The sequence below is a fragment of the Culex quinquefasciatus genome, chromosome 3 (assembly GCF_015732765.1).
Source record: "Culex quinquefasciatus strain JHB chromosome 3, VPISU_Cqui_1.0_pri_paternal, whole genome shotgun sequence".
NCBI lineage: Eukaryota > Metazoa > Arthropoda > Insecta > Diptera > Culicidae > Culex > Culex quinquefasciatus.
This window is the reverse complement of record NC_051863.1, coordinates 165,686,586-165,713,661: the sequence shown is the minus strand read 5'-3', so window position 1 is coordinate 165,713,661 and position 27,076 is coordinate 165,686,586. Positions and strand designations below refer to the sequence as shown.

The window sequence follows — 27,076 nt, the reverse complement described above, 5'->3', positions numbered from 1 at the left end:
GAAACCAAATAAAGCTGTGATATTACCTCTGAATTTAAACAAAACAATCCTTAGAAAAAGTCAACAGTTATAAATATAATTCGAAGTATAGAGCAACACAATCACCTCTTAAAAACTAGCATCTAGGTAGTACTCTCAGTATTACGACCGTGAACGAATAAACTAGCACGGAGTAGTTTAATGCCACCTTTTCCACTAAACTCAATTTGTTCGCATTCATATGTAACCCTAAAACGTAGCATCTAACTAAACGTTCCTTTACAAACACTGGACGGAATGATACTTCTTCACTTTTGCTCAGTTTTCCTCGCACTTTTTCTTCCTCAAACGCAAAGAAAATCGAAGAATCTCCCTCCCTCGGGTTTCACGCAAGGTCGTCTTACAAGTCCTGCATCGCCAGGATGATGTTCTGCAGCGCGGTCCGCGCATCCGACGGGGGCAACTCGTTCAGCACCGTCATCGCCGCCAGGCTGTGCTTCTTCTGCAGGGCGCGCGTCTTGTCCAGCCCCGGCCCCTTGATCACCTCGGCGTGGATCTTGGCGTAGTCGATGTCGTCCACCGACTGTTGGCCCTTTTTGATTTCCTCGTACAGGCTGGGGTCGTGCTCCAGGTGGAACAGAACGGGCGCGGACACGAGACTGAACGTTGTTCCTGAAATGGGGGATGGATTAGAAACACTGGATAAAATACCTAAACAAATCATTCAAATTCTCCTCACCTGGTGGCAAATTGGGACTGCTGAACGGCTCCAAATCGATACAAGCCTGCCACGCCAGAGACAGATGCTTTCCAAACAGGTAGCCCTGCTTCTGCAGCTCGACCGCCTGTCCGGCCAGGATCAACGCGCCCTGGCAGCTCTTGCCGAGCAAACTTCCCGCGCCCAGAATGTGACGCAGTGACCACTCCTTCTCCGGGTTCCCCATGACGTCCTTGATACTCATCGGCTGAGTATTGTCCTCCAGATCCCCGAAGCCCAAATCTCCACTAGCGTGAACCGCACTTGGCTGTCCCCCGGGGGCCGTCGGCAACGGGTTGTTCTGCACGTCACGATCACCGATAAAGTTCGACTCGGCCATGTCCCGCAGCGAGGAGGAAATCAGTTCGATCAAGGCTTGATTCCTCAATCCAGCCAACTGCAGACACGCGTTTCCCAGCAAGTAATCCCCACTCAGCAGCGCGATTTTGTTTCCAAAGATCATGTCACTGTCACCGCTGAGTTCGTTACCGGCGTTGGCCAACGGTTGCAGATTTACGAGACCCTGGTGCACCAGATGAGCCGTCCGGATCATTTCGGTGATTTCGGCTAGCGCTCGCTGCGAATGCAACACGCCGGCACTTTTGTCCTGCTCCAGATCCGGAACGGACGGAGCGTGGCCCACGGCTTTCGAGACGAGCAGCACGATGAGACCCCATGCTTGCATGTTGTTCTTGCCGTTGTAGATGAGAACTCTGGAATTAACCAAAAAGGAACAATTTGTTTATTTTGTATACTTCTTTTTTTATATTAATAAAGTTCCCCGAATTTTCCACACCTGCTGGAGAATTCATGTCTGCCGGAACAAGGCAGAATAATTCCAAGCTCTCAGTAAACTAATGGTGAAGTACATCTACAATGGATAAGCTGTCTTGAGTAGTGAAGTTTTTAGACGTCAAAAGACAGATTATTTTAAGCTTTTCTCTATCAATTCTTTACCTACATTTTTTTTTCTTCTTTTGCCAAATCTATTGTTATAATTCAATTATACCCAGGGATGGAATAATCGCAAACCAATCTTTTTCGCATGCGAACTTTATTCTCACGCTAAAGAGAGAGGAGAAGCGGTGAATCATGCGAAAGAAAATTGCTCCCGAACTTCTTAAAGAAAATTAATCACTTAAAACAAGGGGTAGGACAGAGAGTAACTGAGTGACTCAATTTCTCACAATGACTCAATGTTACTCAAAGTTACTCAATTTTCCTCTACAACGATTTTTAGTCAGGTTACGGAATATTTGAATACGTATAGATTGACAGATGAGCGTGACAATCAGGATAGAAAATTTTTCTGGTTACGGTGCTGCCCAATTCCTCAAATTTAGTGCCGATTTCGGAGCAAAAGGAACCTTTCCAGGAGGTTTATCGGAAGGCTATTACTATTAAGGCCTGGAGGATATACTACTGTCGATGTGTTGACCAAGTTTAAACTCCTTTGTGGCCGTTAAGCGTAACCGTTCCGGCCAAGTGTTGACCTCTTGCCAGTTACAAGTGACCCCAGCACTGGTCCGCTGCGACAATTTCAGGCTGCGAGACCGCTGCAGGAACAAAACGGTTCCATCGGTTGACTCTTTATAAATACCACTGTCGCAGCCGTCGGAACGGTCTCAGCTGAAAAATTGTGTGGTTCAAACCAAATATTTTAAATTTCGGAGCCAGCGGCCGGTGGAGATTTTGGCCACGTTGACGTCCATGGCGCTGGAATCTGCCACAAACTCGATTCGTGTTTGTGCTATCAGTCACTGCCGCTAATGACGCTGATACTCATGAAAACTTAGTTTAATTTTGAGTTTTTCTACTGACGCGAAATCCGAAATGTTTGGCACAGGGCCCAATTTTCTTCAATAAAATAAATACAACTTTCATATTCATATACCAATTTCCCCGTTTCCTCCTTCGTTTCAATGATTCTCCTAATGTGGCAACCGGAACTTTCCTCCGTAAAAAAGCCTGCCTTAGCATCCGTCGAAGCAAACGGATTATAAAGAGAGAAAGAGATTCTATTGATGACCATCGCATCGAAGACCAGCCGATCGTTCAACACCGTCCTTTGCGCGCCTCCTCAAAATCCACCGGTTGCTTGCCACACAATCCTATGGTCTGAGTTTCGCATCGTTCCAGATGGTGGCCGAGATGGTGGCACCGGTGACGGCCGGCACGGCAGCAACAGCCGCAGACAGATCGGCTTCAACCCGCCTGAATTGCCGGAATCGGCTAGTCGGTGTCGATGTTTCCTTGGTGACCTCTAGCAAAGCAGTCTGATCCTTCTCCGGGTCATGGTAGAAAATAGATTGGGCATCAGAACCAGAATTTTTCGGTCGCTTATTTGTCTCGTTTACTTATTAAATTTATTTAGTACTTTTTCCGCCGATTATTTTTCTGCATTTGTCAACGTCGATCGTCATCGCTGTCAAATGTCAGTGTCAAAATCCGTTACGTAGTTCGTGAAGATTAGGAAATTCTGAGTAACTCGAGTGGCTCAATTTGACTCAAAATTATTCAAAATTTCTCAAACTCACTCACTGTCCTACCCCTTGACTTAAAATCATTTATTTCTCCATGTTCACACACATTGCCTCTCCACAAAAAGTGACAAGTCTGGAGTTTTTTTTGAAAAGGTCCAATAAACCAAATTTCCAGTTTTTGCTTTTAGGGTGTTTTTGAAACCGCCTTGAGTCAGGGGTATTAAAAAACATCCAAAAAGCAAAAACTGAAAATTTGGTTTATTGGACCTTTTCAAAAAAAAACTCGAGAAGTCATTTTTCAACGTGTGTCGTTACAATTGCAAGTGTAGTAGTGAAAAAGATGTTTCGCCGAGAAATCAAGATGATGATTTTTCAGCTTTTCAGAGAGGAGAGCCATGTTCCCTTCGGAATTTTTCTCTTGATGAACGTACAAAGATTATCTTTTGATGATGATTATTCCATCGCTGATAACATCAAAATGATATAGAGGTGGACAAAACCGCTCTTTTTCAGGAGCCGCTCATTTTCGCTAAAAAGAGCCGCTCTTTTGAACGGCTCTTTCGCTCTTTTTGAAAATTTGGATGAAAAGGTTTTTTAAAAGAATTATGTGATTTTAAATGTTATTTCAAATTGGACTGTTACAAATTATTCGATAAAAAAAACTAAAACTGAAAACGAGAAGATGCCCTTGAAAACCATAGGTCTTGGCGGGCTAAGATTTCTACTCGAACCTAAACATTCGAGTAATTGAATGACATCCAAACTTAAATCTAGGATGTTGGAGAAAATGCTATTAATTTTAAAATTGCGTTTAGTTCTGCATGAATTGAACTAATTCTGATATTTTATTTGGAGAAAACATTCTGTGAACTCTTTGCTACATTCTGATTAAATCGATATTTTCCAAAATCTCTAAACTATACAGTAGATTTTTGGTAATACTTCACAAATTATGCAATTTTAAATGCTCAAATTTGTATTCCGGAAATACTTTAATGTACAATCAGTTGTAAAGTGAAAAGTTTTTTTCGTGTTATTTTGAAAATCATCTAAGCATTGAAATATTTGAAATTTTATATTCAATTCTCAAAAATAAATTTAAAACTAAATTTTTTTTGGAAGCAGTCCATCCCTTCCGCTCAAGTGACAGTACACGTCAAGTAAGAGGGGGATAGACTGCTTGTTTACAAACGCAGCTTGGCCCTATTGAAAAGTTACTACGAAAATTATATTTATAACAAAAATCATGCCATCTTGAGCTGGTTCTTTCAAAAATCAAAAATCAAAAGTTTGAAAAAACCGCGGTTCTTTTTCGTGAGCCACGGTTCTTTCGCTCTTTTCAGTGAACCGGCTCTTTGAGCGGCTCGCTCTTTTTTGCCCACCACTAAATGAATTTAGAACAAAACATAATTGAAAGGAACTCCAAAACTTTGTTAGGTTATGAGAAATACGATATTTAATGTTTATTGTTTATTGTGAAATTAATTGAATTGAATTGAAATTAATAAAGGTTCTGATCACAATTCACCTTCTACAAAAACTAAACATAAAATCTGACTAACTGAATTTAAAATTTCATTCCTATTTTTTCCGCTTATTTTAAGCAAAATGTATGAAGAGGCACATTTTTTAAACAATTTTGCAATATCTATAGAATTTATTTAATTAATTTAGTTAAACAATTAAAAATATTTACAAAAAAACCATTGCCTATCTCAAGTTGGAATCTGTTTTCAAATACAGTACTTGTTCGGTAACTGGGCTGAGAACGTAGCCCAGTCACCGAATGCTGCTCGCTAACTGGGCTGAACGAAAAATAACGAGGGGACCACCAATGCATAATATTTTCCTGATGAAATATACAATACAAGTTAATTAAATTTTTGCAATTCCGTCGTGAAACTACTTACTTTTCCTGTCATTCTTGAACGACGAAATAGCCTACTTTTCTGTACCAAAAATAACAGAATCGAATAGCAACACTTTTCAAAATAAATGCTGAAAAGTTCTACTTTTCAGCACTCAAATGGGTGCTGAAAAGTTGAACTTATCAGCACTTGTTTCGAAAAGTAACACTTTTCAACATTTTTTTGATTTAAACGATTTATTGACAAAATACATGAAAATTTGACATAAAATTTTACTCAGTGTGTGTTTTTTGGAATTGCAAAAAATGTTGTATAAAACTCGTTGCAAAACTTGATTTTTTCAGCAACTCGGTGAACCTCGTTGGATAAATGAACGACTCGTGCTGAAAAAATCCTCTTTTTGCAACTTGTTGCATAAACTACTATTATTTGCAATGCTTACTTTTCATATTTCTTTAATTGTGACTTGAAATTTGATAAAATATTTTTTGTTTCTTGATCATGATTTTTGCATCCATTAACCCCTCGAGCTTTTCGGTTTGTTTTGGTTTTTTGACGTTTGTCTGCTTTTTAATTGGGCTACGGCCCAGTTATCGAGCGCCCAGTTACCGAACAACTACTGTATTCAATCTATGTGACAAAATGAAATAGAATCATAGCTGGGCATTAGACTCTATTATTATTTTAGTTTTTTATTAAATATACCTCTTGCTGATAAACAAAAATTAATAGAGATCAATTGATTCATAAAACAATATAATGAAAATCTGTGTCAACTGCATTCAATTTTTATTAAGATATTGAATGTCTTAAACAGCTTTTCCATACTAAAATATATTGAAATAATGTAAAGCACCTTAAATTTAAAGTAAGTTACTAAAGCAGAATTAAGTGGATTTTATTTGAAAATTTTACAAACCATTACAGAATTATTCAAGAGTTAAAATTAATTTTCAAACAAGTATGCTTGGAATTTCCGACTTTTCCCGACTTTTTGACAAAAAAAAATCATAAATTCCCGACTCTTTCCCGATTGTTGGCGGATTTTGGCGAATTCCCGACTTGAGTGGCCACCCTGAGTAGGGCTGTTAATTTTTAGAGCAGATAGCCACCTTCACGTATATCTATCGATTCAAAAACGGAAACTGAACAAATGTCTGTTTTGAGTTCCTACAAAATGTATGTTTCGATAAGAAGTTAAAAAGTTATTTATATAAATGTGTTTTCACAAATATCCGGATGTTAGATAAATGAAGATTGACGATCTGGCAACTCTGTGTCAAGTTATGACCACTTAATTGATATTTATGTACCTTTTTGAAGCCGGATCGGTACAAAAACTGTGATCTAGATTATTCCACCATTTTTGAATAATCAGAAAATTTTGCAAGGGTTTCAATATTAACATTGAAAATCGGACCAATAGTTTCCGAGATATCCTACGTTGAAAATTACAGGCTGATTAGGGGACAAACAAACAATTTGATTTTTATCGATTCGAATTCTTCGTGAGGCTGTACTTCAGAAACTAATTGCCCGATATTCATAGTTCCAGAGAGAAAATGAAAGGAAATATTCTGAGCCGTTAAAAAATATTTTTATTGGAGGCGTTTTTCTAGATTTTTTTTTTTTTTTTTTTATTTAAACTACTGGCCTCTTGTTGCCATAAGTTGGCCAAGTTTTGATTCTTCTACAGCACTTTACAGATCGATAGCAGCATCATCAAAAAACTTCACGATGGCTCGCAAAACAACATCATTTTGCGATTTTAACACAAGCTCCAAATCCGGGATTTCCTTTTGGGACACAATCGCCCTCCACAGGGCATGTCGATTATCATCGTACAGGTCACAGGTGAACAGCAGGTGGTCTGGAGTAGCAGATGATTCGCCGCATTGGCACGTTGCGTCCTCAACAATGTTGTTCCTCCACAGATGCGCAGGAAGTCTGGAATGGTTGCTGATTAGCTTCGACAGCACTACTATTTCCCGCCGGTTGAAGTCTCTATCCGCAAACCATGGGAAAGTGTCCACAGTGGGAACTATTTTGTTGCAGAATCTTCCCTTGGTTCCATTATCCCAGTCCAACTGCCAATGCTCCATTGCACGTTTGCGTGCTGGGAAACTAATGTCGAGGCTCGTAAGATTGTAGCTATCTGGTCCACCAGTAATCCGTGCTTGGTTAGCCGCGCGATCTGCTGCCTCATTCAATGGGACACCCCGGTGGGCGGGGACCCACATGAAAGTGACAGTAGCGCCCCGTTCAGAAATCTGGGAGATGAACCGCTTTATTTCGAACCACACACTCGGCTGATGGGAGGATACCCGGCTGTTAGACAGACTCATCAGGCTGCTCAGGCTGTCGGTTAGCACTACGTATTCTCCAGCTCCGGATCCAGCAATAATTTCCACCGCTTGTCGCAGCGCCAGCAACTCGGCGTGGAAAATGGACAGCAGTTTGTGCGTTTTGGTACTGTGTACGGTGCGCATGCGGCTGTCGACAACCGCGTAGCCTACTCCGTTTCCGTCTTTCGATCCATCCGTTGCTAGCAGAGTTGCATTAGGATAATTACGTTGGATTTCTGCTTCTACTCGATCGCTGGCAGGTTGATTCAACCCTTCCTGCATAGCTCGATGAACAGAAAGGTCGACCTTTACTGCCACGCGGCGAGTGTCTAGGTCGAACTGGAAACATGGCAGGGTGTCTTTCGTGCCCAACCAACCACTGAAAGCTCGATACTGCAAGATATTACGTCGAATCCACGTTGACGATTGCCCTTCCAAGGTCGTGTTGACAAATCTTTCATGCCATGGTAGAAGGGAAAAACGGCGCTCAACAAACTTCATTGTCGCCATTTCTCTCCGGTGTTTCAATGGCATCAGTCCACTCAGCACTTCTAGAGAACCCGTGTGTGTCGTTTTTGTAGATCCTAATGCAATCCTAATACAGCTCCATTGAATGCGATCAAGGATGATCGTATCAGCTTGCGGTGCACCGGTGAAGAAGATTGATGCGTACTCCAGGATTGGTCTGATGCAGGATTTGAAGATGGTCAACAAGGCCGCCGGATCAGCACCCCAGGACTGTCCAGCTACCGACCGCATGAAGTTAGTGTAGGTGGCAGCTCGGTGCTTTACGTAAAGAAAATGTTTTCGCCAGGAAAGCGTTGGTGTTAGATGCAGCCCCAAAAGTTTGATGCTTCGCAGATATGGTACAGGTGATCCGTCGACGGTTAGAACCGGTGTCCTGTCGTCGTCAACCGCTCGTCTTGAAAAGATTATGGAACTACATTTGCTCGGAGCTACCCTTAGAGCCAATGCGTTGATTCTGCCTACCACTTCGTCTATCGCCGTCTGGATGTTACGAATGCTTTCATCGAGGTTCGCTCCTCGACACGCCACCGTTATGTCGTCTGCAAAATCCAGGTAGAAAACCCCCGCGATACGGAATCCGAAGAGGCTGAAGATCACGATGTTGAAACACAGAGGACTCAACGGAGACCCTTGCGGTAGTCCAACCCATGTCATCCGTTGAATTGGGTTACCATCCAAAACCGCGTAGAGCAGACGTTCCTTGAACAGACTGTACACAGCCTTGACGAGGCACTCGCTGATTCCCAATCGGCGCATCTGTGATACTAGCACCTCAATCTGTACGTTGTCGTAAGCGCCTTCAACATCAACACTACACGCGATGACGTGCTGATTGTTGTTCAACGCCAGCTGAACTTGGTCCACCAGGATGTGCAGTGCATCTAGAGTACCTTTCCCTTTCCGAAAACCGCATATTTCGTGAGGAAAAAGTTTGTTGCTCTCGATGTACCACTCGATCTTCTCTTTTATCATATTTTCGTAACATTTACGAAAACATGAGGCGAGTGCGATCGGGCGGAAGGAACTGGCGTCAGACGGAGGTTTACCGGGTTTGAGGATCGGTATGACCTTGAAGACTTTCCAGGCTTCAGGAATCCGGCCGGTGTCGAAGATGTCATTGTAGATGCAGAGGAGCTTCCTTTTTGCAGTGGAGGGCAAATTGCGCATAACCGAGTAACAAATGCCGTCCACGCCCGGTGCGGTGTCTTGCCCCGGCTTGATGGCACTGTCCAGATCGCTTGTGGTGAAATAAGCTCCGGCAGTTGTACATCTGCAGCTGCATTGGTTGACTTCCAGGGGTTCTCTGCTGGTCGATGGGGGAGCCAGCTTGTCGAGTAGCTTGTTAAGCTGAACTTCGTCCCGCAACCGATGATTCGCTCCAGTGACACGGTTCTTGTATCGCCGCCCGAGACGCCAAAGTTTCTGGACAGACGTTTGGGAATCGAAGGAATCACAAAGTGACCTCCATGATTCTCGTTGCTTCCTGTTGACTAGAACCTTGAAATGTTGCTCTGCATCCGTATAGATGCAGTAACTTTCGTAGTCTAATTTTCTGCGCCATGCTCTGAACTTGTCCCTTCTGTCCTCCAGCGCCGTTTGCAGTTCCGTATCCCAGTAGGGCTGTGGTAGCTTTCTCACCTGGGTGGACGATTTAGTTGGTGTTGCATCCGTTAGGCTTCGCCACACCGTCCCGAAAAATACTTCGTAGCTTGCTGTAGGGCTCAACAGCTTGACCCTTTCGTCCAGCAGCGTGGAGAACTTTTCCCAGTCAAGCCTTTTGTAGTTTATTCCCAGTTGCTGTTCTTCCACCACTTCCGTTGTCGTGCCGAAAGTAATCGGAAGATGGTCGCTACCGTAGGGGAAATCTAACGGAGCCCACTCGAAGAGTAAGCTGATGTCCGCTGAGGCAATGGTCAAGTCAATAGCACTTGGTAACCGATTCGCGTCGAACCGTGTGTAGCTGCCATCGTTCAAAACTACAAATCTCGACACATCAGCGCCGCCAGAAGGTTCGTTCCACGCTGGTTCTGAATGTCTCCGCCCCAAGCTGGATTTTTAGCGTTCCAGTCCCCTGCCAGGATGCACGGTTGAGGGATGCTGTTGAAGAAGTCTTCGAAGGTGTTTTGCGACACGACCGTGTTCGGATGAATATACACCGAAACGATCGTCAGCTTTCCGAGTCGGCAGCGAACTTGACAGGCCACTGCATCTATTTCCTGCGGGGTTGGGATGTCCAGCGATGTGGGATTTAGGCCGGTTCTAGCAGCTACGAGTACACCCCTGGAGTTGCTTTGATGATCTTTCCGGAACAGATGAAAGCCTGGAATGTCGAAATTGGCTGCAGAATCCAGGTGGCTTTCACAGATACATACGATCGAGGAGTGGGTAGAATTAATCAAATTGATGATACTTGCCTTTTTACTCAAGGCTCCTCTGCAGTTCCACTGTAGGAACTGCAGAGGGAATGCCTGGGCTGGGGTGCCCTTGGTGGTTTATTATAACCGGAGAGTACCTATGTAGTCATCGGTCCTCTGGGCTAGGATGTCAAACAGTCTGGCCTTGAGAGCATCTTCTAGTTGGTCATCTGGAATCTCGCTAGACGGCGCCCCCAGCACGCCGCTGATTGCTAGTGTGGCTTCATCGGAGTTGATGGCCTGCTGGATAGTATTGCGGATTCCTTCTTCGATGTGTACGGTGAGTCGCGGGATCTCTTCTTCCTCAGAGCTGTCATCAGTGTTGTCGTCGAGACACTTGCGCTTAGCTGGTTTAGACTGTGCTCCCGAGGTTGACGGCGCCGGGATGGTTTCCTCAGCAAGAGTGCTCACCGGTTGACTGACCGTGGTCTCTTCAGCTAGACCAGCGGTAGAGAACCAGTCCGTTTGTCCTTGAGAGTGCGCTTCCTTCCGTTTTTGGTCATCCTCTTTGCGCTTGATAGCTTTCGGACAAGCTTTGGTGTCGTCCGCTTCGTGATTGCCCTTGCAGTTAATGCAGACTGGAACGGCGACCTCGCATGCATGCTCAGCAATCGTGGTTGTTATTTCTTGGGCACACTTCTTGCAGCGCGCTTTACCTCTGCAGTTTTTTTCCCCATGGCCCATACGCCAACATTTGCGGCATTGACGAGTATGGTAGATGTACTCCTTGACCGGGTACAGCACCTGGTTGATGATGAGATGGGTTGGTAGTTTTTGGCCTTCGAAGGTAACCACAACAGTGGTTAACATCTTGTCAACACCGTCGACGCGCTTTCTCATACGACGCGTCTCGACAATTTTGGGGTTATGGAGCTGCATCATTTTCCCCTTGTCGAACGTCGTAGCGTTCGCCAAGTCATCTTCGTCAACCTCCAACTCAATGTGCGCAACTCCCAGTACTTCGACGAGGCGTTGCGGGATCGAAAATTGGACGTTCTTGATTGTCCGGGTGGCAACGAGGTCATTCGCAGCCTGCCCGGTCCTCATCAAAATTTTCATACGCCTCCTGGACAGAACTACGGCACGTACGTAGTCCTGCTGGTACATGCCAATGATGATCTTGGAGAGGTTTGTTGGTCGAAGATTGTCCTCTCCGGTAGCTTCCGCAATGACCAAGAACGGACCGGTCGCCTCGTCTGGATATTGCCTCACCCGACGAGTAGTGGCCTCCGTAGTAGTCATTCTTCTCGGCCTGCGGTAGCTATTCAATCGGCGAACAATGTGGACGATGGTGCTATTGTTTAGCAGCTTCAGTGCGAAACGACTGTGACTCACGGAGGCTCAAACAGAACTGGTTCTAGATTTTTTTTAAGCTCAAAAATATTAAATAACAAATCTATCTAAACAAATTAAAAATTCTACTATGCTTTATAGATTTTTTTTAAATTACTTGTTGTTCAGATTTTCGATATTTTCCAAAAACCAAACCAAAAACTAAACCAAATTCTACACCATCACGCACTATGACTCGAAAGATGTTTTAGTCTCCAAACATATAAACAATCGAAAATTAAAATTACGTATTTTGGGAATTCAAGTTTTTATCATAAACGATGCAATGCTGGATAACCACTCATGATAAAAATGAAATTTACGGTCAAGTTAAGTACATAATTTGTAAAAGTTACTGTATCGATGCCGGTGTGCTCTTTTGTACAAAGCTTGCTGGGATTTCTATCTAGATCAGCGATTCTCAACCTTCTTCTAGGCTGGTACCCCCTGCTATGCAAATCAAGTAGGCCCGGTACCCCCGTTGAGAATCTCTGATCTAGATAGTTCAAGAGAGCACACCGGCATCGGTATGGCAAAAAGATTCCCATTTGAATTTTATAATTAAAAGTAAAAATATACAAAAATAAAATTTAAAATAATTCAAATGACTATTTCGATAAGTTAAATCCTTTTTGAGTCACTGACATTTAGACTTTTGTAAGTTCTTTAAATCATTTCGAATTTTATTCTACACAAGAATCAACCAGCAAACTGGTTTTGCTTCAACTCTTCGCCACATTAAATCTCAAAGATAAAACCTTTGAATCATCATTCCGCGATCATGACGCAAATAAAAGCCATAAGCTATGCTGCGATGTCTGCCCAGTTGTTGAGCAAGCACGTGAAGCGCGCGAGGAGCACACACTCACGCAAAAAAAAACTAGAAAGCGTCGTCGCACCTTTCTGTGTCCACCAGCCCTCGCCACGCACCGTGACGTGACTTCCAAGGTCGCCCTGTCCGGATGGCCATGGACACGCCTTATCATACAGCCCAATACCGCCCAACTTACTTGGCCGTTTTCAGCAGTGGATGGTTGCTTCCGACCAGCTTCCGCAGGTGCAGCGCCACATTGGCAATCTCGTCGCTCAGCAGCCAGCGCAAGCTCAGGAACGACGTCGGATAGCCGACGATCTTTTCCGCCTCGCTCACGGCCCGGTTCCAGTCGTGCTGCTTTTGGACGGGTTTGGCCGCCGCCGCCGAGGCTGTCTGCTTTTCGCGAACCAACGAGCTGGAACTGAGCAACCGGGCCGAGGTGACTGCGGGACTACGCGACGATGTTCCGACGATCGTGGCACCCCTGGTCAGCGCTGTCCGCAGCACGGCCCGGTGCAGGTTCCAGACTCTACTCAGCGACATGGTGTGGTGGCGATGTTCCGTTGAAATTTTCGAGGAAGGATTCTTCAATTGGTCAACTGCTTCGACTGTGATGATGTGTCGTATGCGTATCTCGTGAAAGTGGCACAAATCCGTACGCGCGCGCGTTCGTCTCTCTTCTCTCACTGCGACTAGTTGCTGTCTGCTGGTGGACTTCTGCTTGTGCCAGCACAAGAAATATGCGCAGAGCAAAAGTGAAAATTCCTTTCCGCGTGTACCGTTTTGGAACGATTGCTGATTTTTTTCTGGTGATGAGTTTAGAGAGAAAAATTAAAAAAAGTACTACCATATATTTACGGATTTTTCAAAATCAATTTTTAACCCGTTTGACAAGTCGAAGAAAAATAAAAAAATAAACAGTAGGTAAATTAAATAAATTGGTCTCAATAATCCAAATTTGATTATACAAAGATTAGATTATCTTGCAAAGTTTTTGTCGCACCGCAAAAACTTATGTTCCTCACAAAAATAAAATTTTCGTCAATACCTAGAAATTTCGGAAACTTCAACTTCAACTTGCAACGGCCTTATCACCAAAAATCACAAATTTTGTAAGAAAAAACTAATTTTAGCTCAGCGACTCCCAACCAAAAAATTTGGGTGATTGATACAAATCTAGAGTTTTTATTAAAAAAGGTCCAATAAACAAAATTGACATTTTGAGCTTTATGGGTGTTTTTGAAAACACCTTTAGTCAGAGGTATTCAAAACACTCAATAAGTAATAAAAAGAGCTCTGGAAATGAATTTTCTCAAAACTAGGCCACCGCCATATTGACTGCCATCTTGGATCACATATTTTCATAGGTCTTATGAAAGGGAGCGTTTTTTTATTACGTAACGCTAAAAATGGTTTTTTGGACCCTTGTAACAAAATTTCCCTACAAATTTTCAAATGTTTGTATGGAGTGTAACGCGGTTTTCGACCTGAACGCTCGCTAACGACTCAATATATTATAAATAATAAAATATAATTTGATTTCATGCAAAAATAATAAAACAAATAGAAAGTTAAGTTATAAGGCACGGTATATGGAATTTAAATAAAAATGTTTTAAAATGCATTTCATGTTTTTCACATTCATCAAAATATCGAGGAAAACTTTTTTTCGCGAAAAACATTGTGTTGGGGTACTGTGCATTCAAATTTCGCAACATTTCTAAATATGTTTAAGCGAGCACAAACATGTTACATATCATTTTCAAATCAAGAAAATACATTTTAAATTGTTTTCAAATGATTAAACTTCTACCTGCATAAAAAAATTGAAGATCTCTAAAAAAATCTGCTTCCTAATTTTTTGGACCGATTATGACACGGGACGGGACGACATGAACATTGAAAAATATTTGCAACGTCCTTTTTAGGCTGGTACAAATATTTTTAAAAGTTTTTGTCACCCCCCCCTTCAAAATTGGCCCGAAAAATCAGGAGGCAAAAAAAATATTTTTACAATAAACTTCAAAATTTCAATGAAAATTCAAGTACAACCAGCTGAAATCAAATTAAAATACATTCTTCTGCGTTTAAAATCATTTTTAGTATGTTTGGGGTTATTAAAAAATCTTAATTTTTTTTAAAAATTTTCGATGCAAAATCTTTTTTTTCGATACAATTTTTATTTTTGTCAGATCTTAGATTTTTGAAAACTAGAGATTGCAAAACAACTGAACTAGTATAAAATGCATTTCAAAACACTTTTTCATTTAAATGTGACTATGGCTTGTTATTTAAATTTTTATATTTTTTATTTTTGCCCCCTTGACCTCGGCCAGGGCCGAGGGACAAAAACTTTTTTAAATATTTGCATCGGCCTTATATTTTTTTACTATAACCATCAAATTCAAGTTCTGTGATCACATTTTAGTCAAATTTGAATATTTGATTGTTACTTTTAAAATTACAAAATGCATTTTTTCAATATTTCATCCTGGCTAAATTCTGCCTTCTTATTTTCATGATAATATTGAGATCAATAAAAATTCCAGCAATCTTTTGACAAACACTTTATTCAAAAAACAAATTTTTTTTCGTGATTCGATTATCCGACCTCTCGATGCCCGTGAACTTTGGTCGAGACTCCCGGGATATTTCATACTTAAAAATATCGAAGTAAAATTATATAAACTATTCAGTAAAAAACATTTGGAAAATTCAAAATTGTTTTAAACATTTAATGTTCAATGTTCGATGTTCAAGTTCGAATAAACCAATGATTTTCGTATCATCTTATTTAGAAACTTTAAATTTTAACTTGTTAAGAATTCCAATAATTATTATTGAGAGAAGCCAAAGAAATGTTAATCCCAGAATTTACCCTAAAGCATACAGAGCAGTTACATCCCAGAAATGAAAAACGAATGATTTTTTTGATATTATTTGCATTTATTATTTTAACGAGGGAAAAGCCTTTTCAAGATAAATTTAATTTCCATATCCTCTTTCGAGCATAACAATCCTCATAATCTAGTTGTTTTTAATTGTAAGTAAGTTAATTTTGCTGTATCATTTAAGTTTCCGTTTTTGATGTCAATAAATAAATAAAAACTCTTGCATCCTTTGTATAGATAGTTATAGTTATGGTCCATAAATTGTGAACATATTTCTTTAATGATTATTTACAGTTGACCTAAAAAAAACAGCAACATTAAATTGTTGTTTTGAGTCGTTATTTATCATATTGCAAATATTCCGATACTGGGAAATGATATATGAGCTGTTTTTACTTCCAAAAATATCTAATTAAAAGTTCATGCAAAAAAATTAAACAAATTCGAGCCAAACATTTCATTAGGGCACAAAACCAAAAAGTAAACATTCGGGATTATTCCACTATTCCACTCCATAGTACACTCCCTACATGCCCTCCAAGAATCAGATTGATAGCAAACAATTTCCTATTGAAAAAATCAAAAACAAAAGGGCACATAACAATGTTCACTCCCAACCAGAAAAAAAAGTTCAATTGTGCCCTTTTCTTTTTCGTTAGTTTTTCGTGGTTAAGGAACTTTCTATGTTATAAAGTGAACTTTTCATACATTCTTAACACTAATTCACTTCAAAACAAAGTTTGGTTAACGTTTCACCAAGGGTTTCTGCAGAAAAAACTTCGTCGAAATACAATATTGAATACGGCCCGCGGCTGCTGTTCAGTACACTTTTGAAGAATTTTAATGTTTCACATACCTTATCTGCTCCATTCGATCATAAAACTTCACCAATTATCAAAATTTCCACTGAATTCCTCATTATTTCTAACTAAACAAAAGGGCCCATAAACATCATTCAAAACAACAATCCGGTGACAGCGCTTTAGTGCCCTTTTAGTTCTCTTCGAAATTGCATTTAGAAAGGGCCCATTATGAACAGCAGTTGGAAAGCTAAAAGGGCCTAATAACGAGATTTTTAAAATTATGAGTTTTATTGCGAAAATCAACATAAATTAAGAAGCAGTAAAGCAGAGTTGAGGATAATGGTGTGTTTTATCGAATCATCAGTAAAAATACCATCAGTCATGCTTATTTTTTAAATAGGAATTGAAACAAGTTGTCCATTTTTTGCAAGCGATTTTCTCGAATCGCGGTTTTTGCTTTTGTGCCCTAATGAAATGTTTGGCTCGAAATGACTATTCGTAAACACTTTAAACTCCAAATTTGTGTCCAAAAAAGCTCAAGAAATGATCTTGGATTTGTTACTATTTTTAAACTGAAGGCAAAAATCAGAAAAAGACCGCAGTTTCAACCAGCTACGGTACAGTGCCACAGGTCGATTTTGAAACCGTTAACAAAAGCAGTTGTTTTATGAATGGTGTCCAGCGGCTACATACCTTTATTTACGCTGGTTGAGCTCTCTCTCTCTCGCTCTCACACTCTCTTCCTTTATTTACATCACAAATTTCACTCACGACCACACTTCGACATTTCAGATAAGACTAATTTTGAGCACTTTTTAACTAATTATTGATTCTTCTGAATACTGTTCACTGCGCGATTACGTTATTACCTTCCTCCCGTCAACACTAAACTCGTCCACACTTTTTGATTGCGCTTTGCTCAAAGATTTTTTGCAGGTTTTTAATTTTTACGACACCTTCATTCAACATTCAGCTGTGATGCAACATCATATTTGTTTTGTTTACTTCTGTCACTCACACACGCGCAGGTTTTCTCTCTCCGTACGTCACTTTTCGTTGCACACTCACACTTCTTTATTCTCACGCACACAACTACCACGACGACACCTCGCGGCAAATGTTGTAAGCTTTCTTCTCTGTCCAAAACGACCGTTACAGCTCCTGCATGGCCAGGATGATGTTCTGCAGCGCGGTCCGCGCATCCGAAGGTTCTAGCCGGTCCAGAACCGCCATGGCCGCGTGGCTGTGCTTCTTCATGAGGTTTTTCGTTCGTTCCAGACCCGGACCGGTGCCGATTGCCTTGTGCAAACTGCTGTAGTCAATTTCTTCGATCGAATTTCGACCTTTTTCGATCTCTGCGTAAATGCTCGGATCGTACTCCAGGTGGAAGAGGACAGGTGCGGAAACGAGACTGAATTGAGATCCTGTTGGGTAAAGACGGGAAAATTAATTAACCGTGAGGATTAAATTTCGCATATGCTTACCTTGAGGTAGATTGCTCAACAGGAATGGCTGTAGATCGATGCAGGCTTGCCACGCCAACGATAAATGCCGTCCAAACAAGTATCCCTGCTTCTGCATCTCTTCGGACCTGCCGGCCAACATCAGTGCCCCTTGGCAACTCTTGCCAAGCAAACTTCCACCCCCTAACACGTGTCGCAAAGACCACTCCTTTTCGGGATGTCCCAAAGCCCGTTCAACATCCATGGACTGAGTGTTGTCCTCAAGGTCACCAAAATCAAGCTCATCCAACCTACAGTCTGGCGACGAAGTACTGACCGCCGTAGAAGGCTTCGAAGGCAGGGGATTGTTCTGCTCGTCTCGATCTCCAATAAAGTTCGACTCGGCAAGATCGCGATAGGCGGATGAAATGAGCAAGTTCAAATCTTGGTTCCTAAAATATGCAAAACACAGTCATTCGTATGCTAATTAAAGCGGGAATCCCACACCTACCTCAAGTTAGCCACCTGTTGACTGGCGTTGGCTAGCAGATAGTCTCCACCCAGCAAGGCCATTTTGTTACCGAAGATCATCTCGCTGTCCCCGCTAAGGTCATTGCCGGCGTTGTCCATCGACTGCAGATTAATTATGCCCTGGTGGATCAGATGGGAAGTGCGAATCATTTCGGTTACTTCTGCCAGGGCTCGTTGAGAGTGAAGCACTCCCGCACTTTTGTCCTGATCCATTTCTGGAATCGATGCCGCATGGCCGGCGGCTTTTGAGACCAGCAGCACGATCAGACCCCAAGCTTGTTGGTTTTTATCGTTGTAGACTAGCGTTCTGAAAAAAAATAGACATTTTGTTTAGAATTTGACAGAAATTTCGAAAAAATACAGTGTAGATTAGGATATAAGATTATGGTCCTTGAGAATGCTACAGAACATCGTCTCTCAAAACTACGACAGCGTCAGAGCATGTCGCCACCAACTAAGATTATTGAATTTTATACAAAAAGCGTATCAAAACTAGTACACTTTTGAGATGGAATTGATTTTGCCGATATTTTAGCCTATTTTCTTTTGTAGGTCTAGAGCATACTATCATATCAGAAATTTAAAAATTAGAAACATTATTGTAGAGTTTTTTTTAAGATAAAAAAACATTTTTTATTACACGTGGCAGTTCGAGTGCGGCCTCGAAAAACCCGCGAAGTTCGTATACCGGCCGTGTGCAAAAAGGTAAACAAACCAACGCCGTGTCGACCGCCATCGCTCAGAGGAGCGTGAACGCAGAAGGGATCGACAAAAAGTTACTACATCCCGGATATGTCCCAAGATCACCAGTGCGAACCCGTTCCGGTACTTCCGGTGCCACGACCAGTGGCACATCAACATCCGCCAACATCCCCATCAGGAACGAGTTCCAGATGCTGAGCGACGACGAAGAAAATAACAACAACACCGACGGTAGCACCACTACCGACGACGACGACGACGATGATGGTCGTGCACGGAAAAAAGTGCCGACGTCAAAAAAGAACAACTCTCCAGCGGAACGTAGACCACCTCCAATTTTTGTTTTGGACACGTTAGCGGACGATGTTGACGAGTTGCTGGAAGGCCTCGGATATTATCTGAAAATCGGTAAGTCGGAAGTGCAAGTGATCACACTGACCAAAAAGTATTTCGACCTGGTGTTTGAAGAATTGAAGCGTAGCAACTTCAACTTCTACACGTTCAACCCCGAGAAGCCCCCTGTTAAGGTCGTCTTGCAGGGTTATCAAGACCGTCCGATCTCCGACCTGAAGGGTCACCTTTCGGACGCCGGAATAAAACCGCGGGAGATTAAAGTGCTCTGCAAGACAACGGTAACAGGTACACACACACTGTACCTGTTGTACTTCGACCGCGGCACCGTCAAGATCCAAGACCTGCGGCGGACTAAAACGTTGGACGGTTTTTGGGTAAACTGGCGGTTTTACACCAAGAACCCGACGGACGTAGCGCAATGCCACCGTTGCCAGAAATTCGGCCACGGCTCGCGGAACTGCAACCTCCGGCCCCGCTGCGTGAAGTGCGGTGAGTCACACCTCTCGGAGGCGTGCGCACTGCCACGAAAGGCGAACTTGGGGGACAAGGCAGAACAAACCAAGCCGCACGTAAAGTGCGCGAACTGTGACGGCAACCATACCGGCAATTACCGCGGATGCGTCGCGCGCAAGGCCTACCTCGAGGAGCAGGAAAAGAGGAAGAAGAAAGCGTCCCACCCTCCTCAGCGAAGTACGAGCGCAGCCGTTCCTGCAGCTGGACAGCGTACGGTTCCAGCGGAAAACTCAGCGTTCCCTCCTGGTTGGGGGCGTTCGTTCGCCAGCGTGGTCGCTGCCGGTAGCGGCAGTACGGCCCAGCAAGAAGTCACCGGGGAAGATCTCTTCACCCTGCCGGAGTTCTTTGCTCTCGCGAGGGAGATGATGACGCGGTTTCGGAGCTGCCGGAACAAGGCGGAACAATTCCTGGCCCTTGGGGAACTGATGATCAAACACATCTACAAAGGATAAATTACCTGTGATCTAGATATAAGCTTTCTCTTCCTCTATCCCCTTTCCTTTGCAATTTCTGTAAGTTTTTTTTATAGTTTTTTCTTACTCTTGCTAGTGCCTTAGTTAAAGAAATAATTGTTCCTAGATGGATTATGATGCAACACACAGCTGTAAGGAACTCCAAAACTCTGTTATGCACTTCAAATAACTCATTGTATCTTGATTATTCACCAATAAAACCGAATTGAATTGAATTGAATTGAATAACACATAAATTGCCATGATTTATAACAATTTACCTAAACCTTGGTTATGAATAAATTGCAAGTGATTAAAAATGATCTAAAAATAAATTACATTTCTTAAGTTTTAATTTTAACTCTAAGAATAATTTTATTTTTTCAAGTAACAATCCATTTAGGTTATCTACACAGAAAATCGTGCAAAGTCAGAATACTCATGAAATCCTGACAATAACTAGTTTTGTCATCAAGGTACTTTCCCTCGGTAACACCTACGACTCAACGGTCGTGCAATATTTGTTCGCTTTTAATTGCGCTGAGCAAGGCCAAAAAACGCTTCAATTCATAAACTCGAAATAAACCTGCTGCCAAGAGTGACGAACCTGCTGCAGCTGACCCACGCTTCTGCCCAGCTGAGTTGCCGCATTACTCGAATCGATTCATAACCGTCAAGAAGCAAACAAAAAAAAAATGCTGATGTCGATTTCACATTTGCCAGCAACAATTCCAGGCACGGCTATTTAAATTTCATTTCGAGTGGTCATTATCCAGCTGAAATATTTTTTTGGAGGTTTGCTTTCATTCAGCCTACATTTTTGAGGTGCGTTTTACGCGTGAATCTGAGGCGTATAAATGTTATCGGGTTTTGGTTGGCTTTGAAAAGAGCGCGGTTTTCTCTATCATTCAGGTTTATTTTATGCTTCTATGAAGTTGTTATGCACTATGAACACGTGACACCTATGTTAATAGCAAGTTTTATTTCATTAAACTTGCATTAATTTATTTTTCTATATTAAAAATAAACGTATAATTGATATAACGCAGTCAGGAAATCATTTCAGATAATAATCCATAATTTCATTACAAAAAAAAATCTAAATAGTTTTGATAGTATTGCAAACAGCGAAAACTGAATATATGGTTTTGTTTTCAATACCTTTTTACGGTTTTTTATGAACCAAATTTTACATGAGCAATTTTAACTAAACAAAACAATAAGCAAGTTATCGAACAAATAAATCATTCTGTAATCAATTGAAGTCAACTTTTTCGCCAACCATAAAACACCCGAACACTTTGCCAATTGGTGTCGAGACATCAATTTCAATCAGCTTAACTCAATACCAGTCAGTGAAATGTAATAACGATGAACTCACTGCTAGCAATTGTACCCGACCTGGCGTGTGAGCTTCGCGGACCTCCAAAGCGTTGGGCGAAAAGAAATTACAGTTTGGACGAAATTGAAACTTACTTTGCCGTTTTCAGCAGTGGATGATTGCTGCCAACCAGTTTACGCAAGTGCAACGCCACATTCGCAATCTCGTCACTGAGCAGCCAGCGCAGGCTCAGGAACGACGTCGGATAACCGACGATCTTCTCCGCCTCACTGACGGCCCGGTTCCAGTCGTGCTTCTGGACTGCCTTGGCCGTGGCCAGTTTTTCACCCGCGGCCAAACTGGAACTTATGTGGCGCACCGTTTGGATGCGAAACCGTTGCTCTTCAATCGTTCCAGATGTTCCGGCCGCCACCCTCAGGGCATGTCCTCCTAGGGCCATCTGCCGCTGAACGCAGAACTTGGCCAACCTACTCAAAGCCATCGCTCGCGGGAAAGATCACCACTCGCACCGTTGACCTCGATACTTTCTCCTCACGGTCTCACACTTGAACACGGCGTTGACCCCGGCGAACGCACTCACTCTTTATACAAGATTGAACACGTGGCTCAAGAAGCGCGCGCGCAAACTGCTTGCAGACTTGAACTTGGACTAATCAACGCACGACGAACCTCCGCTACGAACCGTCCAGAGGGGAGGCCAAATCAAGACTGGGGGATTCAAACCAGCGCCAGGCCAGAGGCTTGGCCACTCGTCGTTAGAAGCAACTCCACACGCGTGCGGTTTTAGGCAGAGTTGGCAGACTGGCTGGGTTTGGACACGATGAAGACACTGCGAGTCGGGTGGTGGAGTCGAGCAGTCTTAGTCATTTGCATTTTTAATTGGTCTTCAAGCTGCTCTAAATACAGGTTTGAGAAACGATTTGTTTGATATCTAACTAATTTATTACACTAAATTCTTTTAAGAAAACTTCGGGATATTCAAAAAACAATTAGTTTCTATATGAAAACATTTCTAAATCCGCCCTAAGGTGGTTGAAGCCTTCTTCACATTGATGATTAAATTTTTCACCACCAACAGTGGGCCGGACAATAGATCTGGACATCATTTTCATTTAAATATTTGAGATCTAGCTTTGAAAAGTGTAAAATTAACACTTAAGTGCTCATAACTTTTGATAGGGTTGTCTCGTTGGAAAGGTCTATTGAAAACCTATCTAACGACAGGTCGCATGATAGATCCGGACAACGTTTTTGTCAAATTATCTGAGATCCGGCCTCTAAAAAGTTCATAAATAACATTTAAGTGCTTATAACTTTTGATAGGGTCCTCAGATTTTCAATCTCTTGAGCTCGTTGAAAAGGTCTTGAAAATACCTTTTTAAAAATGTATAATATGACGAGGTTTCTAACAAAAACCATCCTTTTTGCAATCTTCCGGACTTTTGTTAAAATCGTAAACTTTATTATTTCCAATAGTGACTTATGGGCCCCCAAAATGGAATCGGTTCAGCCAGTGCCGAGATAATCCAGTGCAAACTTTTTTTGATCAACATCCCACCAAACACACAGACATTTGATCAGAATTTGATTCTGAGTCGATAGGTATACGTGAAGGTGGTTCTAGGAGGTTAAATTAAGAATTTTGTTTTTCGATTGGTTAACTTTTTAAAAAAGGTAACATAGAAAACCCGCGGTGACATTAATGCAAACATGAGCACAATTTTTTTGTTTCTTTTTTTAAGTTTAGATTATACGGAGTTCGATTACCGAAGCTGAATAGGATGATCAAACCACCAAAAAAATATGATTATGTTATTTTTTATGTTCTCATTTCTTAGGTCAAATAACAGTTCAGCGACCTCAAAATGAGTCAAATTTGAGTGGAGTCAGGATTATTGCCTACCAAAATTCAAATATTTTTTTACGGCTGTGCCAAGCATTAAAAAAATTATGATGTGTAAAAAATCTTTTTTTTTATTTCATTTGAGTGTATTTTTTCATAAATATTTCTATATATAGGTAATCGCGCAGTTTTTTTTCTTCAGATATTATTTATTTTTCAATGAAATATAACACGGTCTTTCTCTTTAAAGAATATTCTTGTTGAAATGGTGTAAGATTGTAGAAGGTGGTTCAATTCAATAAAGAAAAAGTATTATTATTATTATAACAGTGAAAACTTGCTATTTTTATCCGTTTTATTAAATGTATTTTTATGTTGAATGATTATTCAATAAAATAAATTACTCGAAATAACATTCATAAAAAACAGATGCGCAACGATCTTGCCCAAGGCTGCGAAACGCATTGATAATTTTTTGTCGCACGACTGTTCGTCGCCGTCGTGCTAACTTGTCGTACGTGCATTTTGGGCCAAATTTAGTTAAGAACGCCATTTTGTGCAGCTCACAATGCCTCGCCTTTTGACCTTCACAGATCCACAAAATTCGATTTCAATCCTGAGATATTCAATGAAAACCCAAAAAACTCCGTGCATTTTTGTCACTTTACACAGAAAACAAAATCATGGTAATATTACATCTCGGAAGTGGTACATCTTTTACGTCAGAAAAAATGTGTAATTTTGCCTCTAAAAATGTGTAACTTTAAATCTTTCCTGATGTAATGTGGCTTTTCAGTCTAAATTGAGGTAAAATTACATCATAAAAGAGGTAATATTTAAGCTTCCAAAATTACACCTTTCCAATTTACATATTTTTTTCTGTGTACATATGAAAGTAGATTCAATCTTGTCGTGCTATCTTGTCACACCCTGAAAAATTGATGTACTTCGAAAAAATCGTGTAATATTCTGTCTTTTTGATGCACATAACTGGAGCGTCCAATAAGACATAAAATTACATCGGATTTGGAAATCACATGACCCAAACTGTCAACCGACTTGGTCGTGTAAAATTACATCAAACGCAATTCATAGGAAACCATTCCTATTGAAATTGCAAATTATTGGATTTTTGGATTAAATTAATTGGACATAGGAAAAAACACCATATTTATATTGATTAATCTTAGTTTTATTAGCACTTTATGATTAAATTCGAATAAATACTGTTGCAAGAGTGTTTTGCCCAAGAACGGAAGGCTAACTTAGAACCATTTGCACTCGATTAGCACTTGCAATAGCTTGAATCAACTATGATCTGCCCCACCGAGGTGCAGATTAACGGATGTCCACCACTTTTCCTCCATCATCCACCACCGGAATGCCCAGTGAAGCCAGGCCACTAAACAGATAACAGTCATCGCGTTCTGCACGTACCCTGACTGAAAAGTCCGTCGGACGTCCGTCGTTTGTCGTCCGTGCAATCGTACGACGTCGCACGACAATGTCGCGCGACTATCGCACGAATGTCATACGTTTTTGCACCAAAATGTCGTATTTGTCGTGCGATCGATAATCGAAATTGTACGACATTGTCGTACGACATTCGACCGACGTCGCACGGTTTTGTTATTTAGAATGTCGTGCTATTGTCGTGTGCTTGTCATTTCAGATTTTTGGGTTATGTTGCAGTTGAAAAAACTGTTGTTTTGTTTTTATTGATTTTTTTATTCCAGCTGTCAAAATTTCACAAAAATATTTATTGTACACTTAATTTCACTTGCGGATCGCCGATTCTTCTCCAACTTGGCTTCCTTCTGGATTTGCCTTGACCGCAGCTTCAGGCCTGGGTGTTGGTGTTCTTCTGAGGCGGCCGTGGCAGCATCTTGGTCGTGTTGGACTTTTGTTCCTCGACGAGCTGATCAAAACCCGGATGCGATGCCTTGGCGACGATCTTGGATCTCCGACGGATTGATGTTTACCGGAGTACGAAGAAACGTGGGTTTTGTGGAGTATGAGTACGAAAAAACGGGGCTGCTTCCGTGGATTCTACGGAAGCCACGAGTGACCACACGGGAACGCATTCCGGTTTCCGGCAGAATCAGATTGGAATATGTTTGTTGCCTGAAAAAAATATATCATCAATCAACATTTGGCAAGAATTTATAAATTAAATTCAGATTTCAATAATAATAATAATTATAAAATTTCAATTCAATAAAATTTCAAATATGTTGTGAACTTTCAAAATTTAAACATTTAAAAAAGAATTATAAATAATAGATGTCTAGATAGATGATAGATTTAAATTTAAAATTATTGCAATTAGTTTTAAAATCCGAGAATATTATTATTTGAAAATTGTACCTGATTTAAGAATGCTAAAAAAATCTCAAATTCTAAAATTTTAAAATTGTAAAATTCTAAAATTCTAAAATTCTAAAATTCTAAAATTCTAAAATTCTAAAATTCTAAAATTCTAAAATTCTAAAATTCTAAAATTCTAAAATTCTAAAATTCTAAAATTCTAAAATTCTAAAATTCTAAAATTCTAAAATTCTAAAATTCTAAAATTCTAAAATTCTAAAATTCTGAAATTCTAAAATTCTAAAATTCTAAAATTCTATTATTCTAAAATTCTAAAATTCTAAAATTCTAAAATTCTAAAATTCTAAAATTCTAAAATTCTAAAATTCTAAAATTCTAAAATTCTAAAATTCTAAAATTCTAAAATTCTAAAATTCTAAAATTTTAAAATTCTATTATTCTTAAAAAAATAAAGTTCCGAAATTCGAAATTTTTAAAAATGAAAATTTTCTGAATTATGAAATATTTGAATTTTAGGGTGCCACAATACCAAAATCATTTATTTCAATTGGGTACTAAAGCCCTATGCCAATTTTTATGTACAACTGTAAAAACACGATTAAAAACCATTTCTGATCACTTTTTTTCATTTTAATGCAAAAAAAATATTGACAAGACAACATTTTTTCGATGGATCAACTATGGTCACCTTGGAACGAGCTGTCAAGTAAGAGCTTTTCTGTCAAGAAGGACCGCGAGGTTAATTTTTCAAAATTGATTTAAAAATCCATTTTAAACTCTTTGTGGTCGTACAAAGGGTCATTGTTCTCAGAAAAATAAGCTTTATCGCTGTGAACAATAATATCAGCAATCGAAGCTTCATTATAGGACCCAATTCGTGATATTTTTTAAAATTTTGACCTTGTAAAATCCTTGAAATTTTTTAAAAGTTAATAGATTTTTTATACTATTTAAAAATTTAATTTTTGATAAAGTTTTTTAAATTTGTATTTTTTTGAAAATTAAAAAAAATAAGATCTAAAAAATCAGTTTTTTTATTTTTCAAATTTTAAGAAGCTTATTAAGTTTTCAAATGCGTAGAATTAAAAAATAATAATCTTTGAAATTTTATAATTTTATAATTTTATGATTTTATGATTTTATAATTTTATAATTTTATAATTTTATAATTTTATAATTTTATAATTTTATAATTTTATAATTTTATAATTTTATAATTTTATAATTTTATAATTTTATAATTTTATAATTTTATAATTTTATAATTTTATAATTTTATAATTTTATAATTTTATAATTTTATAATTTTATAATTTTATAATTTTATAATTTTATAATTTTATAATTTTATAATT

The 27,076-nt window shown here is 40.2% G+C and overlaps 2 protein-coding genes across 2 annotated transcripts; both read right to left on the bottom strand.

Moving 5' to 3' along the window:
• Positions 1 to 47: 47 nt before the first annotated feature.
• Positions 48 to 17,509, bottom strand: LOC6049785 (all trans-polyprenyl-diphosphate synthase PDSS2). The gene is made up of 4 exons (XM_001866457.2): positions 16,908 to 17,509; positions 12,717 to 13,326; positions 719 to 1,449; positions 48 to 651 (listed from the first exon to the last, which is right to left on the bottom strand). The coding sequence occupies exons 2-4, from the start codon at positions 13,061 to 13,063 to the stop codon at positions 380 to 382; spliced, it is 1,350 nt and encodes a 449-aa protein (XP_001866492.2). The 5' UTR covers positions 13,064 to 13,326; positions 16,908 to 17,509; the 3' UTR covers positions 48 to 379.
• Positions 16,908 to 22,241, bottom strand: LOC6049784 (all trans-polyprenyl-diphosphate synthase PDSS2). Its single transcript, XM_001866456.2, has 4 exons — positions 21,685 to 22,241; positions 18,168 to 18,494; positions 17,699 to 18,108; positions 16,908 to 17,638 (listed from the first exon to the last, which is right to left on the bottom strand). The coding sequence occupies exons 1-4, from the start codon at positions 22,029 to 22,031 to the stop codon at positions 17,367 to 17,369; spliced, it is 1,356 nt and encodes a 451-aa protein (XP_001866491.2). The 5' UTR covers positions 22,032 to 22,241; the 3' UTR covers positions 16,908 to 17,366.
• Positions 22,242 to 27,076: the final 4,835 nt, after the last annotated feature.